Source organism: Heloderma suspectum, chromosome 1, assembly GCF_057233095.1.
Source record: "Heloderma suspectum isolate Gila_16-S chromosome 1, 16-S_ref, whole genome shotgun sequence".
Taxonomy (NCBI): Eukaryota; Metazoa; Chordata; class Lepidosauria; order Squamata; family Helodermatidae; genus Heloderma; species Heloderma suspectum.
In genome coordinates this window covers 249,547,165-249,567,500 of record NC_139458.1, presented here as the reverse complement: position 1 = coordinate 249,567,500, position 20,336 = coordinate 249,547,165, and the positions used below count along the sequence as shown (strand labels likewise).

At 41.5% G+C, this 20,336-nt stretch overlaps 1 protein-coding gene and 1 long non-coding RNA gene across 3 annotated transcripts in view; one reads left to right on the top strand and one right to left on the bottom strand.

Annotated features, from left to right (window-relative positions):
- Positions 1-3,943, top strand: part of LOC146358938 (uncharacterized) — a 16,672-nt gene extending 12,729 nt beyond the window's left edge. The window contains exon 4 of the long non-coding RNA XR_014786237.1: positions 2,326-3,943. This is a non-coding gene — a long non-coding RNA (uncharacterized LOC146358938). The remainder of the gene's footprint in view (positions 1-2,325) is intronic.
- MEIS1 (Meis homeobox 1) overlaps positions 1-20,336 on the bottom strand; it is a 217,997-nt gene that overhangs the window by 8,215 nt on the left and 189,446 nt on the right. For both annotated transcript variants that reach the window (XM_084823682.1, XM_084823674.1), the window contains exon 11: positions 707-765. In XM_084823682.1, the coding sequence (XP_084679808.1) occupies positions 707-765 (59 nt within the window). The remainder of the gene's footprint in view (positions 1-706; positions 766-20,336) is intronic.

Sequence of the window (20,336 nt, the reverse complement as noted above, 5' to 3'; positions counted from 1 at the left end):
CTAGATTTTTTAAAACTCTAGATGCAAGTCAATATCCCAAACATGGATGGGAGTTCAAGGGTTATTATTTTCATAAGCAAATGAAATGGTATCGAAATAGTAGATCCACCCAAAGGTAGGGGTTAACAAGAGGAAGACAGAAATGTAAGAACCATCAGCTTATTTTTTACCACTACTCAAATTCTAGATTTTAACAGAACACTAAAAGTTAGCTTCAGAAGTAAGCTGCCTTGAGTTATTAAAGCACATAAGGCTCTACCTCATTGAATGCCTTTGAACTTTACCGAGTCCCACAAGTGATTGTGACCCTTTTGCCCTTTTGACAGGTAATAAAGTTTACAGCAGTTCCACACCAAGCCATGCACCAGGGAGTGGTCATAGTAGCAGAAAGGGCTAGGAAGGCAAACTCAAAACCAAATAATGTATTTGTAATATTAATATTTAGTGAGCAACAATATCACCTGTAGTTGAGACTGAGAGCATACAATTTTAAGTTATCTTTATAAAATAACATTTGTCGCTCAAATTTGTTCAATTGTGTAAAAAATGACTAATGTTGTAACAAACCAAGACTGGCTTTGTTTTAATGGTCAGTCACTCCCAGCATTAATTCTAACTTATTTACCAGGTAACAGATCTCCTGGTGAACGGCTTGTGGCTGATTTTTGCCTGTGTGATGTGAATACAGTTACTAAAGAGGACTTGCCTGCTCGGTTGGACTGGTCTATCATGGGCTGAACTATTCTTCTTCTAGCATTAATAAACCTGAAACAAACAAAAATAGCAGATTGTTGTTTCAAAAGTGTACGATTTGTCTTTACTCAAAACATGTGAGATGCTTTCCCTTCACAGTTGGCCAGTGAAGATTCAAATGCTGCAAAACCTGTAACCCCTGGTGACCTTTGAAAATACAAGCTTTGGGTTGCGAGTTGATTTATGTCAGCCTGCTTTTACCACAGTTGGACACGTCCATTTCATCTTTTCATGGGGGAATTAGCAGAGTTTTCAGGAAACAATACCAGTATCGTTTCTTTCCATTCAGATGAGGCTAGGAAAAAAATGGCAGGGAAAAGATGCCCACCTATAAAAGTGTCTATTCTCCTTGCCTCCCACACCCAACACAATTAGTGATATTTCTCTTGCAAGTCCTCTGTTTTCTTTACAATTTTTAACAAAACCTTCCCTGCCTCTTGCAAACATAATTCTATTTTAATGTCTACTATTAAGATAATGAACTGTGATGGCAGTTCACCATCAAATGAGAACATGTCTGGAGTTTTATCACCACCAGCTCACACTGCTAGGGACGTCACAGCAAAGCATTCCTTGTAGATTCTGTGGTACTTTCCCCTCTCTTTGTGCTCTTTATGCATAGTCTGAGGTCAAGGCGAGGTCGTAGCTATACAGTAATGGAACTTATAATTCTGTTTCTTCTGCTAGGCTTGAACATTTGCAGCAAACATCTTGTTAAACTGTAATTACTCTATCACTGAACGGGAGGGGAGGGAACAAGTTCAGATGAAAAGTGGGTAGTTAAAATTTGTCATTTGAGCTTACATTCTGAATATTTTTAACTCAACTTCATTAGTTCTGGAATTGTTATGGAGAAGATAATATTTGATTAAAATGCAAAGGGGAGATAGTGACTAAAGGCTGACTATAACGTGGTATAAATGGTAAATCTTAACTCCATGCCAACTATCAATGACATCAGAATCTCACACTCATATGAACACCACAATGTTGATGTCCTTCAACCTTTCAGCAAAGATGGGAAGAGCTCTGGTGAGCAGTACCAATGTTATAGTGGTCGTTTCATGACTCAAATCTGGCACTGCTTCCTACTGCAAGGAGGAAAAAACCCTAGCATTTCAAAATGGGCACAACTTCACACACAGAAATTCTGTATTTTTTGTTGTTGGCTATTCCATGTCTGAGGACCGTGGTGGCTTAGTGGTTAAGACGCTGAACTGCAGACCGGAAGGTCGGCAGGTCAGCAGTTCAAGACCCGAGTGCTGCGTGACGGAGTGAGCTCCCGTCTTCAGTCTCAGCTCCTGCCAACCTAGCAGTTCGAAAGCAAGAAATTGCAAGTAGATGAATAGGTACCGCCTCGGCGGGAAAGGTAACAGCGTTCCGTGCACCTCGGTGTTCAGTCATGCCGGCCACATGACCACGGAAGTGTCTTCGGACAGCGCTGGCTCTTCGGCTTAGAAACGGGGATGAGCACCGCACCCTAGAGTCGGACACGACTGGTTGGGGACACCTTTACCTTTTACCTTTATTCCATGCCTAAGGTCCGTCTAATCAAAGCTATGGTTTTCCCAGTAGAAACGTATGGCTGTGAGAGCTGGACTATAAGGAAGGCTGAGCGCCGAAGAATTGATGCTTTCGAACTGTGGTGCTGGAGAAGACTCTTACGAGTCCCCTGGACTGCAAGGAGGTCAAATCAGTCCATCCTAAAGGAAATCAACCCGGAGTGCTCATTGGAAGGACAGATACTGAAGCTGAAGCTCAAATATTTTGGCCACCTAATGCGAAGAGAAAACTCTCTGGAAAAGACCCTGATGCTGGGAAAGACTGAAGCCAAATGAGAAGGGGACGGCAGAGGATGAGATGGCTAGATAGCATCACTGATGCAATGAATATGGACTTGAGCACGCTCCGGGAGAGAGCGCAGGACAGGAAGGCCTGGCGTGCTATGGTCCATGGGGTCACGAAGAGTCGGACACAACTGAAAGACTGAACAACAATTCCATGTCTAATTAAAAGGCACTCACCTTTGTTTAGGCCCTTTATCTCTACCACTATGGGCTGAGTTGAAATAACATCCCATCCTGGTACTCTCAACCCATATGCCAGCCATTGCCCTCTAGCAGTGGCTTTTAAAAGGTCTGCATTTTAGGGCTCCTCCTCCAAATAGGGCAAAACATGGTTTGACTGGGATCCTCAAGCACAGCCCCTTCTACAAGCCCATAAAGAATATTAATAACTCGTTTTCAAGCTATCAATCCCGTCTATGTTAAGTATATCCTGGAAATCAAGTATAAACTGATTTTATACTTCAAGGCTCCTCCTCCCTCAACCATCATCACCAGCAGCCAGCCCAACAGGCTGTACAAAGGGAGATGAAAGATGAAGCTTGGCAGGGATGAACCAGCCCTGCTGAAAGACTTCTTGTTTCCTCTTCCCTTCCCATCCCCTTTTTCTTATGTGTTGTGTCTTTTTAGATTGTAAGCCTGCAGGCAGAGACTGCCTTGTTTTACTAATTGCATGTAAGATGCTCTGGGAGCCTTTTTGGCTGAGGAGTAGGCTAAAAATACTTGAAATAAATAAATAAATTCTAGCTACAGTTTTTTATATCATATAAAGTTATCTGATATATCATTTTATAATCAGATACAATTTCTCAAGCAATTTGCCTAATTTTTCTTCCCAGTATTTGCAAATATGGTAATTATTACTTGCACCCTCACCTCAATTATTATTGAATGTTACCACTGTTTGGGGGGGGGGGACACAAAAAGACTAACTGGTCCATGTTGTTCCTACCCAATGCTCTGAACTGTTTTGAGGGATTACCAGTATTGACACTTAGCCCTTTAGTAATCTTAAGTGGAACATTACAAGTATGCTTTGTTTCTTAGGTCTATTATTATGCAGTTTAAGGCATATCTTGTCCAGCAAACATGTACAAAGATCTTACACCTATAAGCTTCAGAGATCTGTGCAGTAAACATGGTGCATGAATGTCCATCAGCTGTTTTCATTTTTATAAGTACACTTAACACACATTTTTAAAGTGTAACTATGATGTTGAAATCATTTTATAAGTATGTTTTACTGCACATGAATATCAGACTTATGAACAAAAGGTTATAGTCATTTTCCTCTCTCATTATAAAACACCATGTAAAATAAGCAATTAAAATTTTCTATCTTTCTCTATATTAGTTATCTTACACCATGACCAATTAGAGTATTGTTTGCATTTCAGAAAGCAGTTTTCATACAAACTCTCAAAGGAAATCTACAAAGAAATGCACTCTTCTTTTTTACTAAAAGCCCATAGTGGTCTTTGATTTTTGCAAGTATATTACATTTACCCTTGTGAGGCATTTTCCCTCATCTAGTTACAGCAATCCATTTTCAGGACAAGTTCCTATGTGCTGGTCAACTGCAGCTACAAAAGCTACATGAGAGACATCCACATACGGAACTAAATGGCATGTGTTCCACTCCTGTTGTGTTTGGAGCCCCATTTTTAGAGAGAGCCCTCTGATAGAACCCTGCCCTTCTGTTTGGACACTCCCTTCTCCCCTCCCCTAACAAGTGATTGGTGCTTTCAGAGGCCTGTGAAAGCACCAATCACCTGTTATGTGGAGGGAGAAGAAGGAAGAGGATAAGCTGTCAAGGTGCCTCCTGCCCACTCACAATGAGATCAACACTGTCACAGGCTTCACTCTAACCTCACTTGCTAACACTGACCACATGGTGGGCAGGTTCACTCCTTTGGCCTTGTGGTTATATGGGAGCAGCTGTACATATGGAGTGTTCTGCTGTGCCTGAAGTTCTCTAAATTGGGGTGAATATCCTAGGCTGCAATCCTATACCCAGTTGGCTGGAAGCAAGTCCCACTGAACTCAGTGGGACTTACTTCTGAGTAGACATGCACAGGTTTCTGCTATTAATGTGATGCCCTCACCGAATCAGGCAAGTCAAATCATGGCTATGACCTAAGCACAGGCACCACGCCTGCCCATCTTGGTTCATTTCTGTAGGGATGTTCAGATGTGTGTACACAAGGTTAAAGGCAATGAGACATGGTGTGATGCTCACCTTGCATCCTCCAGTTACAGAAAACTGCCAAGCTCTGCAGCAGCCACCTTGCTGTTTGCCAACACCAACCTCCTGCTCCCTAGGCCCAGGCATGCAGTCAGTGAGCTGGTGGGTGGCAGACACTGGGATGAAAGATGGCAGTGGTGGCAAATCGCCTGGGCAGGAGCTTCAGATGCACTACCCAAGCAGCAGCAGGCAAGTGTGCCTGATGGGCAGCCACTCAGGATGGGTGCAGAGGAAACAGAGACACTCCAAAGGGACACACAATGAATGGTGGCTGGGGGCTGCAAAATGACATACCATCATGGCGACTGGATACACTCCCCCACATATGCTAGTGTTCGACGAGGTGACCTCTAGCCTCACAGTTCTGTCTTCCCCACCAGAATAACTGCAGATTTGGCATATTCTGCAAGCGTACTTCTTCCCTTTCAAGTGGGGTCTCCACACACATGGCAGTGAGAGAGTTTGAGTTGTGGCTAGAGATAGGTGGTGGGCTCCCTGCTGCACTGCTTGTAAGTTAAAGAGTGGCCACTGAAGTATGTTTTGCCTTGCCTCAAAACTGGCAAAATCTAGGACCTGACACTGCACAGAAGACATCTGAAATAATTCCCAAGGAGAAATACAATGGAACAACATGTGGATTTCCAGCTTAATACTTTCCCTGTGGATTCCTCCATAGGAGTCATTTCACAAGAACTCCCATGGAGAAAAAGGTTCCAATGTTGGTTCCAATGACACTAGCGTACTGGGACACTTGAGTACAGGGTTATTGTTGTGAGGATAAAATGGAAGGAGGAGGAGGATTATGTATGCTGCCTTGAGTTCCTTGGAGTAAAAAAGGCGGGATATAAATGAAATAAATAAATAAATTGTGACTCTTCTTTCATGAAAAAAAATTCTTTTGAATTCTTAGGTGGCAAGCTTTGGGGCAGTCATCCAAGACTGGGAAGTATTTATCCACTCTCTCTGAGGAATATAATCTAGCACAGCCTTCCCCAACCTGGTGCTCTCCAGATGTGCAAGATTACAACTCCCAGCATCCCCCACCTAGCTAACACAACCTAGAACACTCTATTAAGAAAAACTAAAAAAAAAAACCATTTCCATCCATCTTCTTTAAAAATTCTATTTTACTGTGGATTAAAGCCACCAGCAACAGAACACAGGAAAAGAAAAGAAAAACTTTCAGGTTTACAGCCTCTAAGTGGTGTACATTTCATTTCAATAAACTCTTCAGTGTAGTATTTCCTCTAAATTATCCTGTACAAGATCTAACCTAAAACACACTTACATCCATATGCCTCATGTTTCTTTAAATATGTTTCACACAAACACTTCATAGTTATCTTTTCCTTAAGTATTCTCATATGTATTGTGTGCTTAGTAGCTATTCTGAAAAACAGCCCATGTGTTTGGGTGCCTTCGGGGTGATTTCAGAGGAAAGAACATTTTCCTTCTGGGCAAAGTAATAAAATGACATTCTTGCTCCTCCCCCTAGAAGTCATCTTGAGGTCAGCTCCCAATCCTTGTATCTGTTTAAATAAACTGGTCCAGCTGTTTGTTTCCAAAATACCCTTTAACCTTCTGTTCCATCCTCCCTGCCTTTGTAACAGAATACTTTACTTTGCATCATAGTAAATTCCATGCCTCTATGCATTAAAAAATACGGTACCTTCATGAAAGGTTTTCTTCTTCTTTTTTTACTTCAAAATATCTCATTACATTTTAAAAAATCACTGCTTTGAGAAAACCCAACCCAATCCAGTTTCAGCATATTTATAATTCTGTAGAGCTTTTTGTTAAACAAAAACTATAATAAGCTCTCTCTAAGGCTACAATCCTATACATTGAACTGACTTGGACTTACTTCTGAGTAGACACTGTACTTGCACTGTAAGTCCTCAAAAAACAATTGTCCGTTAAAATGAGAGGGAGCCCAACAGTAATTTCCTGCCCTGTATCAAGGGCTTAGGGTGGGTTTCAATGTATCCAAATTTCACTCTATCCTCAATAACCCAATAAGATCAAAGGCCATTCATTGAGCCTCATCACTAAGTGCAGATTTTAATTTAAATATCCCAAGCCTGAACACAACTCTCTGTCCGCTGCTTGTCAATACAAAAATTCCAATTGCTTCTAATGCATCATTTCAATATCCTCAAGCACTCTTATAGTTTAAGTGTAAAAATAAAGACAAGGATTTTTCTACACAAAAATCACTTCGGAGTAGGAAGTGTGTGAAAGCCACATATAGACTATGATATGTTACAATTACAAACACCTATCTGTCCAGGTGCATTTCCTTCTACACACATGCTCTGTCCGTTGACAAAACTGCTACCTTGCATAATTTTCTCTTCCAGCCCCAAACCCTCAAACATTGTAATTACCATCCATTAGTAAACAGCAAGTTAGATATATCAGAATATTGGGAAAGCTATAATACTTTGTGGTATTCTGACAAGCAGAGCCAGTCGCAGTGAGGGTCTTCCTTTTTTGTACATGTGTCAGGAAGCAAAGATAAATGAGCAGGGATGAAGAAAATAAGAATTTCCCCAGCACTGATAACAAATCACTGGCCTTCTCGCTTTGCCCAACAAGAAAGGAGAATCAGTGTTTTAAAGTAGAGCCCATCCTCCTATTAAGGGCTAATTTGCAGATCAACATCACTCTGCATGTTGTTATTGTTTTCCCCTCTCAATTGTTTCCCCCTCCAGTGCTACCAAGTGTAACTCTCCCTCATTCCAACCAGGGCCCTCCATTGTGAGAGTACGCATCTCTGGTCACATGGTAAGATTCAGATCCAGACTCAGTGATGCAGCAACCTGCCTTTGAACTTTGACCTTCAGCTCCACTGTGATGTACAAGTTTTGCTTCCTCTAAATGAGAGGAAAGAAGACAATGAAAGAAGAGCCCCCCAAACTCTCTGCTTGAAAATGGTTAAAACGTTACCAGACAGAAAGTGAGTATTTTCACAGGGCCACAAAGCTTCTCTAAAAGACACAACTCTGTAGTCTCATAGTGCAGCCACAGTGACTTAAAACAACAACAACAACAACACCCCCCCCCCCCGATCTGCCCTTTTTCTATCTTGGTATATTCCTCCTCCTCCCTTCACTTTCTCGTTCTGTAGCCATCTGCATTGCTGGTTGAAGTGAAAAATCTCCTCTCTTTTCTCTTTTGGAACCCAGTCATTTCACACTTCTGTCAACTGAACAGAACAAGGCCCTCCCTTGCTCTCAGTGTCTGCTAAAGTCACCTTTGCTCAAGTGTCTTTAGAAGCTGACTTACTGCTCCTAAAATTTATACTGGCTCAAATAAGACTTCATACAAAGTAAAATTCTCAGCTTTTAGCAAAATATTTAATGTTTCATTTCCCCATCCATTTCAAGTACATTTTCACCAAACACCGTGCATTCTGAACCTCAAGTCCCATGCTGATGATTGGAAATTTCACACCTAAAAGGGAACTGGGGATAACGACCAGCCGTTTGCATATTAACAGTGGTACTACAAGTAAGCGGCAAAACACATTTCCATCAGGGTCACTTGGAAACCATTTGTAGCATATACAGTTGCTGGCTTAAGGAAAACCATGTCTCTCTCTCTCTCTCTCTCTCTCTCTCACACACACACACACACACACACACACACATGTAATGTACACATAACATTTTCAGATTTTTATAGCAACATCGGAATTTATAGGGAGCAGAAAATACCAACTAATCAAATATATACAATTAAATAGCATCCTGATAAGAAAGGACAACAATATGTCTATTCTTTTTACCCTGGTTGAATACTGTAGTTTTAAACTTTTAAAAGTTTTATATGATGTTTTATCATGTTGCTGTATTTTGTGGTTTAATTGTTGTGAACCGTCCAGAAAGCTTCGGCTATTGGGCAGTATAGAAATGTAATAAATAAAAAATGAATATGCCAATGTATTTATTTTTATATTTACAGTTTTGAAAAGCATTACTTCTCTTGCAGTTGTAGTTTCTAATTCCTCCAAAACCCAAAATTAAATAACTTTCAAGACTGGCAATTCTTTTGCCACTTACTGGAGTGTTAATCATATCTCATCTTCAGCAATATTTTTTTTTCATTTATTACGAAGTTCTGGAATATTAGATTGCTCATGTCAAGCAAAGTTATTACAATAAAAACAATTGAAGGATAATATTCAAATTCTTTTCACATTCTACATTTAAAAATAGCTATCTTTTTAACTGATTACTTTTTAGTTTGCAGACCCACTGAACAGATATTTGCTTTTCAATGCTAAACTATATTCAACAATGAAATGGGCCTTCATCATAATTATCATGATAAAATACAGTTAGTGACTTCCCAAATGTAATAAGTGTTCAGTTCCCTAAAATGAGAACCTAATGTTAAAAGAACTCTAAGAACAACCATTAAAAGTTTTTTTAATCTTCAATTCAACTGCCGAGCCGATTGTAATCTGGAACTCCCATTCATTAGCCGTCTATGCTTTCAATTCATCTCTTATTTGTAAAATTAGGTTCTTAATCTACTCAAAAGAAAGTTGATTTAAAGTAAAGTTAAACCTTATGAAGTCATACTTGGCAATTTTTCCCAGTTTCTACTCATTAGAAATAAAGACACTTGAGGACTGAAAATTCAGTACATCATTTAACAATAATGGGAAGAATATCCATTCTCTCTTTACTACCTACTTCAGAAACATAATATTAGAATCAAATCACAACAGTAAAACTGGGTCTCTCCCCCAACTCCCTTCTCTGCCAGTAGTGAAATATTTGTCAAATTACTATATACAGATGGTTGGTAAAGGGTGTGTAAGACATTTAAGAGCAAACTACAAATAAAGCCGTATGCAAAACATGTGATGAAACGCCACTCATTAATTTGACAATTTGATGTAAGGCACTAATGAAAGCAACGTACATGTTTGCAGTTTAGCTTTTAAAAATAGCTCCTGACTATGCGAACCTACAAATGTATTCATGTTGTGCATTCAGAAAGTTTCCTTAAAGCTAGAGAACATTGTTTATATTCTCTCACAGACACAGCTTGATAATGTACCAAGCATATCAAGTGCAGAGACAGAAGGGATGAAGATGAAATCAGGTATGTACACCCAATATGTATGCCTGGAGAATCCTAGCTTTACGAGACAGGCATGCAAGAGACATCTTTTGTCAATGCTCTCTTTGATCTCCTTTTGAACACTTCAGAAAACTTTCCTATCCCATAATTCACTTTCCCCTCTAAATTCACCCAAATGTGTATCTCTGGTACTCTGGAGAATCGTGAAGGAGGGTCAAGGACAACATTATTTGTACCAGGCTGTGGGGAAAATACAAACACTCGTGCCGCTACATTTGTCAGTAGCACTCATTGTTGGCTGCTACTCTCACTATACACACACGAGGAATGGCTCAAACTGTTTCCCACCAATGCAGTCCTCACACACAGAACTCTGTGGCCTGGTTTGCACAATCAGAAGAAGCCACCATGACTTGTTGTGAGTTTACATAATCACCGCATGGCCTCAGCTTATTGTCTCATCCGAACCTGTGCAGCATGGCTTGTTGGACGGTTAAACAACCCTCAAATCATCCATGGGCTGCTGCAGTTATTTGAGCATTGTTTAACCCTCCAACAAGCCATGCCGCCCAGGTTCGGACAACACAGTAAGCTACAGTTGGGCAGTGATTATGTAAATCATGCAACAACCCACAGTAGCTTGTTTTGATCCTGTGAACTGGCCCAATAATAACGATAGAGTGGCTTCCCATCATCCCTTCCTGTGAAGCCGAACAATACACTGGTTCACTGGTTACAGCAGTGAAAGATGTATGATCAGTTTTGTTTTTTTTAAAATGAGAGTATTTTTTCTCAACAAAGTTATCTGGCGGAACAAAACCAGGAATAAAAGCGACTTAAGTGGAGAATTAGCATATGGGGAAATTTTTGAATGAAAATCGGGCAATGGATGATAATCCATATTGACCTGCTTCCAGACCGAGAAAAATACAGCTGTCAGAATAACTTCTTATGCATTTTTGTAAACGTTGCTCTAACTTAGGTTAAGAGCTGAAATGACCTGCAGCAATCTAAAGAGCCACATAACAAGATTATAATGCTATGGGCGAAAAAGTTGAACAATAAAGCAATGTCAACACATCAACACTACATAAGCACAGGTAACAATGAGTTTTGGTTTGTGGTACTATGACCATTCTGGTGTCTTAGCCTTGTTCAAGTGTTTGTCTGAACACGGATGGGCTAAAAGAGTGGCAAGGGTGCGGATTCCTCTACAAACTTTTGAACATTCAGTACAAAGATCTGAAAAGGGTTTTTTCAGACCTTCAGTACAAAGGTCTGAAAAGGGTTTCTAAGAACATTTGGCTGAATGTGCTTAGAAACCCTATTCAGGCCTTTAAAGGAGCCTGCATGCGCAGGTACATTGGGAGGATGCTTGCATGTACATCCCTACCAATACACAGTTTTATCCCACTTGTCATCAGGCAAACGGCTTAACAGGGCTTCAATGATGTCCTGTTCTGCAGTAAAACAGGTTTCTCTTCACAAGTTGTTAGCAATCCTTTTCTATCCAGCCCTTATGACTATTCCCACTTGGCTACAATTTGAGATTATGGGCTTGATTGTTCTTATTTGCATTGGGAAAATAACACAGAAATATGGACCACAAGCCCCTGTATACTGATGCAGGAATATAATCATTCAACAACAGTGTCTCTTAGGTGTTTGAGGATAATCAAAACCATCTCCTTATTATATCAATTATTTTATCAATAACTGATAAAATTATTCTTGAGGCAGATTATAACATCAAAATCCATAAAACTGGGAAGGCAACAGTTAATAAAAGGATATCATGTTAAAGTAACTTATGTTATAATTGCAAGGTTGTTGCTAGGAACCCAAAGACACAGGAAAGGGAGCATCTGGCCTTGAGGTCTGGATTAATATGAGGGAGGCGTTCATACTATTTACCCCTAGACTTTTCATTTGGAACTTTATGACACGGGCTGAAATTCTCTGCATAGATCCAGCTGTTGTTCAACTGGATTTCCAGAAGTTAAATTTAAGTAGCTTAAAGAACTTTCACATTATTTGATGTGAACAGTCCTGAAAAAAAATTTCATGCAACATTTAATATTCTCTTCTGTGAACATTTCAAGTGAATATTCTACACTATACTGTACTCTCTGTGCGTACACACACACACACACACACACGGGTTCGAAGGATTTCACATTCATTCTGTACACTGATGGGGTCTCAGCTGGCAGTGACTGTCCAGGAAAAGGATCTTGGGATTATGGGGGGTAGTTCAATGAAATGAAAAGTGTGTGGATCCTGTGAAAAAGGCATTGAAAATAAAACTGCCAGTATCATACTGCCCTTATACAAATCTGGCGCAACCGCACTTGGAATACTATGTACAGTTCTGGTCACTGCATCTCAAAAAGGATACTACAGAGCTGGAAAGGTGCTGAAAAGGACTGGAAGAACTCCCTTATGAGGAAAGGTTACAACTTTGGGGGGCATTCTAGCTTAGAAAAAGGCAAGTAAGAAGATATATGACAGAAGTGTTTAAATTATGCATGGTGTATAGGAAGTGCATAGGGAGAAGTTTTGCCCTCTCTCTCTCATAGTACTAAAACAGGACATCATTCAATGAAGCTGACTGGTGAGAGATTCAGGAGAGATACAAGGAAGTACTTCTTCACAGAGCAGAAAGCTAAAACCAGAGGACGTAGTGATGGTCATCAGCTTTGATGGTTTTAGAAGATTAGCCAAATTCATGGAGAATAAGGCTATCAATGGCTTCTAGTCCTGATGGCTATATATTACCAGCAGTATGCCTCTCAATGCCAGTTGCTGGGGAACATGAGCAGGAGGGTGCTATAATTGTACTCATGTCCTGCTTGTGGACTTCCCATAGACATCTGGTTGGCCACTGTGGAAACAGAATGCTGGACTAGCTAAGTCTTTGTTCTGATCCAGCATGGCTGTTCTTGTATTGTTAAATTATGTCAGTATTAGTAACCCCATATTACAGATGGGGAGCTGATACTGAGAGTACATGCTATGTCTAAGGCCAACTGGCAAATTCATGGCAGAGGTGAAATTTGAACCTGGGATTATTTTGCTTTATAGCTCAGCCTCTTAGCCACTGTGCTACACCAACTCACTTGTTGGTGCGTGTTCTATTAGAAATTCTTTTCTTGTCAGCCATACAGTACGGTTTTCTATACAGTGTTTGACCACAGCATCTAAACATAGTATGGGCTACCCTTATAGTACAGTTGCATGGCCTCCGATAGTATAAAGAAAAAGTAACACCTCAAATCTCAAGGATATTGTATAAATATGAAAAATAGGTTTTATTTACTTGTGAAAAATAGTGAAAAAGGTTTTATTTACTTATTTATTTATTACATTTCTATACTGCCCAATAGCTGAAACTCCCTGGGCAGTTCACAGCAATTAAAACCACAACATGACCAGGGTTGACCTTGGTCATCAATAGGATTCCATCTAGGCCTCCTCTCCTGTGCTTTGATATGACAAAAATCCCTATTCTGCAAAGGACTCCGGGCTTATGAACGGGGAAAGTGGGAAAGCATGAGACAGGTGAACCTGTGCTGAATGCATAGATAACAATACAGTGTGCCAATGTGATTACAGTAGCAAAGAAAGCTCTTCACTGTTGCAAGTGCATCTGCAAATTGTCATCCAACAGAGCTCTTCTAGCTGTGAACAGCCTGGTGAATTCAGGCTGTCTCTGCCTGAAGGCTGAACTATATTCTGCTGTCAAAAGCCTGCAACCTACTTTGTGGACAAAATGATTTGTACTCTGGCTCAACTCAACATGGTGAAGGTTAGTTTGTACAGTCAGAGTCTTGAGTGATCAGATGCATTTCTTATTCATTTGGATGCATTTCAGCTAGTACTGCCCATTTCAGCATGTCGGTAGGGATGCAAATGACTGGATATAAGTTGGAGTCATGCCTGCTAGTGCTCATGCAAACCAGCCTGAAGAAGGTGGGGACTCTGCTAGCTGGGAAATGTCAAACCTATCTTATGGAGAGGGCAGGGTGCATGACAACCAAACATCTAGGACATTATCTCCTGCCTAGAAAACCAAGTGTAACAGCATGCATTTGGACCTGTTACTACTCCATCTCTAAACTCCTCTTCTGTGATATGGTGCTGAACTGGCTGTTTATTCAACTGAGAAATTATTCATTTTCCAGCTCTTTTCTTTTGACCTGGGTGCAGTACTTAATTTGGGAGTACAGCCTTGGATGCCGACTACCCACAGAGATGAGATGAGGCCAATTTTATCCAAAATTTAAAACAGACTGTTGAAATTACTCAAAGAATCCTAATCAGAATGAACAGGGCTAGATCAGAGGCCATTATGTATGATGCTTTTGAACTTTACATTGTGATCTGTCCTCCTTCAGCCAATCTGTAAGTATTACCAAATACAAGGTTGTCACCTCTACTGTATGTTACCATAAAGAATGGAGTGAGATTACAGGGGGTTCACAACTCCTTCCAAAACCTGCAGAGATGCAACTGCAGGTTTGTTCCAGGGGAGCCTGGTTACAACAATGAAAATAAAATGGATCACACAACAATGAGAACAGAGTTATGAAGATGGGCAATGCCTGAACTTAGCTATCTTTTGTTGCTGCAACTTTAATATTTGTTAAAAGAAATCCTAACACAATAAAATTGGAAAAAAATATTAAACATAAACGCAAATCAGTTGGATGCAGTTCCTGACTCTGGAATATCATTATTTGATTTGGCTTTCATACCATCTCCCAAGAACTTGACCTTTCAGGGGTCAATTTCAGACAGTTATTTTAATCTCCGCACTGATTTGCCATTGGTGTCTCTTTAGGCCTTTAAGTGGCCCTAATTTTAATGATGAGTATTAACAGGTCCAAGCTTAGTAAATCCTTTCACACTGTCAAAAGATTATGATGATCAAAATAGCAACAGAACTGTCATACAGATATCAAAACCAGAAATAAGAATAGCTTTAAAGTACAATATCTTTTGTTTTCTAGCTCTACAGAATGGCTCAATTCAGACATCTTGTCAAACAATTATTTGTGCTAATCATAGTTTAGAATGCAAAATATGGCTTAGCTCCCAAACCACAGAACAAGCAAACCATAGTTTCAAGCTTGTCTGTTTTCATCTTCCAGCCTTTTAGCACTTAGCTTTGTAAGGTCATTCCTATCTCCATAGTACAGCAGCCACTGGAGGCAAATACTTCAAATCTACTCCATACTTCAAATCTACTCCAAATCATGTTTTCTGATTATTGTTCGTCCACCTATCACAAACTGTAGTTTGCCAATTCAGTCATTGTACCAACCCATAGTTAACTTCCTTAACCATAATGTGGCCTAATGTCTGAACTGAATCTATATTTCCAAACTTTATCTGTAAAGTGACACTCACATTACTAAGAAATTAACTTACATAAGGAGAATACCATTTGATTCTCCTTCATGCATTTTTGCCCAGGAGACTTTTACTTGGTCAAGAAATAGGAGCAAAAATGGTCATCGTGCAGCTTGCATAAACAAGTACACATGAGAAGCAGTGCAGATAGAAGGGCCTTTAGATTTCGGGGCTGAGCAATATCTCCAGACCTTATTTATTTAGTTTATTAAACTAGCGAACGGACCCAGCTTCACACACGTAGGAATAGCTCATCATTTGATATAACAAAGCCTTCAAGTACACTTACGCAGCTGTCAGAGCTGGACACACTGGGCCCATCCTGTCTTGAGTGAAGGCATGCACACCAGCACCAGTATGCGCACCGCTGCCAAGATGTGCCCCTTTAGCCCCCTGAAGGAGGGGACTGCCTCACAGCAGGGGGAGCCATATAACTCAGTCCCTCAGACTACCCCCCGCCCCCGCCCCTCAAACTGTGTCAAATGCAAAGTTATGAGCTGGTTAAGGAGGTCTGCCACCAAGAGTCTGAAGATGGTAGTGCAGGCTTCAAACACACAAACACATTAAAATTAATTAAAATTTAGTAATACAGTTACATTTGCAAATCTCCAGAAGGTGCACACCCCTAGGTTCCCCTTAGTATGCATGCCATGCTTCAGGAGTCTAGGCATCATGATTTTGGCACTATGGCACCAACAGCCACACATGCATACCCTCTATTGTTGTTGTTGTTGTTGTTATTGATGTGTATGCCACCCTTCAACATACAGTATTTCCAGAACAGTTCCAAATACAAACAAAAAAGTAAAACACAATACAGCCACAACTATCAGAACTGAGCAGCTATAAAATAGGAATCGTTAAAATGTCTTAAATGGCCTGACAACATGAGCAGGTCCAAATGACATCCAAATAGGCACAAAGCAAGACTTCCTTGAAAGATTGGTTTTAAACGCCCCTTGAAAATGTCTTTGTTCACACAGGCTTTCCCTGCCCTGTAACGGATTATGTTACTGTCCCGTTTTATTGTCATTCTACTGTAATGTTGTTAATGTATTTATTATTTTATCTTGTATTTTTAATGTGAACCGCTTAAGGATTTTAGTATATTAAGCAGTATAAAAGTATTATAAATTAATCAATATATCAATAAGACCATTCCATAATTGGGGCACCATGACTGAGAAGGCCCTTTTCCCTGTTGCCACCTGCCTCACTTCAGATAGCAGGGGTACCTGAAGGAAAGCCTCCAATGATGATCTTGGTGTACTTCAGTGGCTCAGCTGAGATTAAAAGTAATGTTAATTTCCAGCTTGTGGGTCTGTGTATTATCTCTTCTAAACACTGAAGTTATTGAAGACATTAAAGACATTAACTGGCATGTAGCAGACTGAAATAGATTTACTTCAGCTTAAAATGTGAATTTTAGTCATAATTTGAAAGGGTGATAATATAATGACAACTGTTACCCTTCCCTTAGATCTGGGCAATATCGTGCTCAGTGTAATAAACCTTATTAAGACACAACAGACTTCACCAGGTATCCTTAAAATAATGGGCAAATAATCAGTACGGAGTCTTGCACTATGTTACAGCAGCTTCCCCACATCTCAGTAGATTTGAGCCCAAGCCACTTCAAGGCATGGGGAGCTGCATATGTACTGTAGCATGAACTCAAGGGTTACCATCCCATCCTGGGGTCATGACTTTTGGCACACTTATTTTACATATTATTGTAATGGGTGGAACAGATGTTAAACAATCATACTGTTACATACTCCCATCATTCAGGTATGAACATATTACACAATCTTAGAAACAATATACAAAAAAAAAGCAGTGCTACTTTCAATTGTGCCTTTTTAAAAACATCTTCCTCTTTGTTTAAAGTATACAGAAATTTGAACTGATTGGGCAAAACATACAGCCTCAGAAGCATTCCCTTCCTACCTGGCTGTGTTTCCTATGCAGAGAAAATTGTTTTATCCAGCAAGGAAGCAACATTTGCCCCATTTTTAATATTTCAGGCTGACTTTTTAACCGCTCAAAATGCAGTTTCTTTTATGTAGGCTCAGCCTGAAGCAAGTTTATGATGTAAGTGAGAAAGAAGGTCTCTGAGGGAACAGTTCTCCATTTGTTGGCATTTCAATTCTCAATGGCTAATCGCTACACACCACTCTCAATAACTGTTGGCACAAAATAGGTGGAGATCAGGCCTCTGTAAGCACAACAATGCCAGAAAGGCAATGATATGTAAACATATATAGGACCGATTTTACAAGAACAGATTACAACCTGGGCTTCCAAAGTAATTCCAGACCACCAGCCTCCCTGTGATATACCTTCTCTTTACATGGACTTCTTTATTTTGTAAAATTAAAGAAAACTGGTATTCTAGAAATTAGTAGGATAACAGGGTATTCCTTGAATTTTGCATATACAGAGGAAGAAGGGCATTACAACAATGCATTTAAAATATATTATGCATCTTGCATTTAACAAAAAACAACGAAAGGAAGAGTACTGTTTTCTACTCTTAACAGACCAGAATAAATAAATAGGGTTGGATCCAATGCTGGCCGTCTGCTAGCGGAATGAAAATTCTGGTGGAACACAACTCCTCTCTGTCCTGCAGACTCTCATGCACTCCCAAAGCTGCTCTGGAGGGTTGGGGGATCTTCTGGGGCAGATTTGGAGGCTGCAAGGGGAAGGACAGCAAGGTACAAACAGTGCAAACAGACGTCTTCTTGTGCAATACAGTACAAGAAATACTTATACAAGATTTACTTATTTAAAATAAATAAGATATTTATATCTTAACATTTTAATATGTGCCTGGGAGGACTATTGGGCAACTCAGGGTGTCAGAGAGGTGCCACCATAACTGTGGTCATGGGCAGGGGGAGGTATGGCGTTGGGGGATTAACAGGCCAGATGAGGAGAAGAGGGGCTAGACACCTTACAGCTGTCCCCTCTTCTGGTTCTTCCCCCAACCTGATGGTTCCTGGCAGCCTTACCAGTCTGCCCTCGGGTCTGGTGGTGCTGCTGCTGAATGCCAGGTCAGTCCAAAATAAAATCTCCCTCATCCATGATTTGATTGTGGATGAGGGGGCTGACCTGGCATGTATTACTGAGACCTGGGTGGGGGAACTGGGAGGGGTCACTCTCTCCCAGCTGTGCCCTCCTGGGTACTCGGTGCAGCACCAACACCGACTTGAGGGTCGGGGAGGGGGGGTTGCTGTGGTCTATAGGAATTCAATCTCCCTCTTCAGGCTTCCTGCTCATTTGAGCGCAGATCTTGAGTGTTTGTACCTTGTGTTGGGTACCCGGGACAGATTGGGGATTCTGTTGGTGTACCGCACACCCCGCTGCCCATCAGACTCCCTGCCTGAGGTGACGGAGGTGGTCTCGGACTTGGTGTTGAGGACTCCTAGGATGATGGTCCTGGGGGATCTCAACTTCCATGCCGAGGCCGCTGTATCCGGGGCGGCTCAGGACTTCATGGCCGCCGTGACAACCATGGGGCTGTCCCAACATGTCATCAGCCCAACGCATACAAAAGGACACATGCTTGATCTGGGTTTCTCGACTGGGCAGGAGGATGGTGATCTGAAAGTGGAGGAATTAACATCTGTCCCTTTGTCATGGTCAGATCACTTCCTGCTGAGGTTTAGACTCCTGGCAGCCTTTCCCCTCTGCAAGGGTGGGGGACCTATTAAAATGGTCTGCCCACGGAGATTAATGGATTCCGATGGATTCCAGAGGGCTCTGGGGGATTTTCCTGCTGGTATGGCTGGTGCTCCTGTCGAAGCCCAGGCCACTCTGTGGAACGCAGAGATGTCTCGGGCGGTTGACACGATTGCGCCCAAGCACCCTCTCCCTCTGAGCAGAGCTTGGCCAGCTCCTTGGTATACACCTGAGCTGAGGGCAATGAAGCAAGAGGGGAGACGGCTAGAACGCAGGTGGAGGAAAACTCGTGCTAAGTCTGACTGAACACAGGTAAGAGCCTACTATCGAGCCTACTCTGTGGCGGTGAGGGTGGCAAAGAGACAGTTCTTTTCCACCAGCATTGCATCTTCTCAGTGTTGTCCAGCGGAGCTTTTCCGAGTGGTTCGCGGCCTGTTACATTCTGGGCCAGGGAGAGAGACGGTGGAACCCTCGGTAGCACGCTGTGACGAGTTTGCACGGCACTTTGAGGATAAAGTCGCTCAGATTCGTCATGAATTGGACACCACCATTAATGCAGTTTCATTGGTAGAGGCGTTCAGAGCACCATCTGGTCCAGTTTTATTGGATGAGTTTCAGTTACTGAGGCCTGAGGATGCGGACAAGGTGCTTGGCCAAGTCCGATCGACCACTTGTGTGCTTGACCCTTGCCCTTCATGGCTTATTAAATCAAACAAGGAAGGGTTGTCCGGCTGGGTCCAGGAGGTTGTAAATTCCTCCTTGAGAGAGGGAGTGGTGCCTGCCGCTTTAAATGAGGCAGTAATTAGACCACTCCTGAAAAAGCCTAACCTGGACCCAGAGGATGTTAACAATTATAGGCCAGTGGCCAACATCCCCTTCCTGGGCAAGGTGCTTGAGCAGGTGGTTGTAGGACAGCTCCAGGCACTGTTGAATGAAACGGATTATCTAGATCCATTTCAATCGGGCTTCAGGCCTGGTTTTGGAACAGAAACTGCCTTGGTCGCCCTGTGGGATGACCTCTGCCGGGAGAGGGACAGGGGGAGTGCAACCCTGTTGATTCTCCTGGACCTCTCAGCAGCTTTCGATACCATCGACCATGGTATCCTTCTGGATAGGTTGTCTGGGTTGGGAGTAGGAGGCACTGCACTACAGTGGTTCCGTTCCTACTTGGATGGCCGATTCCAGAAGGTGGTGCTGGGGGATTACTGCTCTGTGCCATGGCAATTGTGCCATGCAGTTCCACAGGGCTCTATTTTATCCCCCATGCTGTTTAACATCTACATGAAACCACTGGG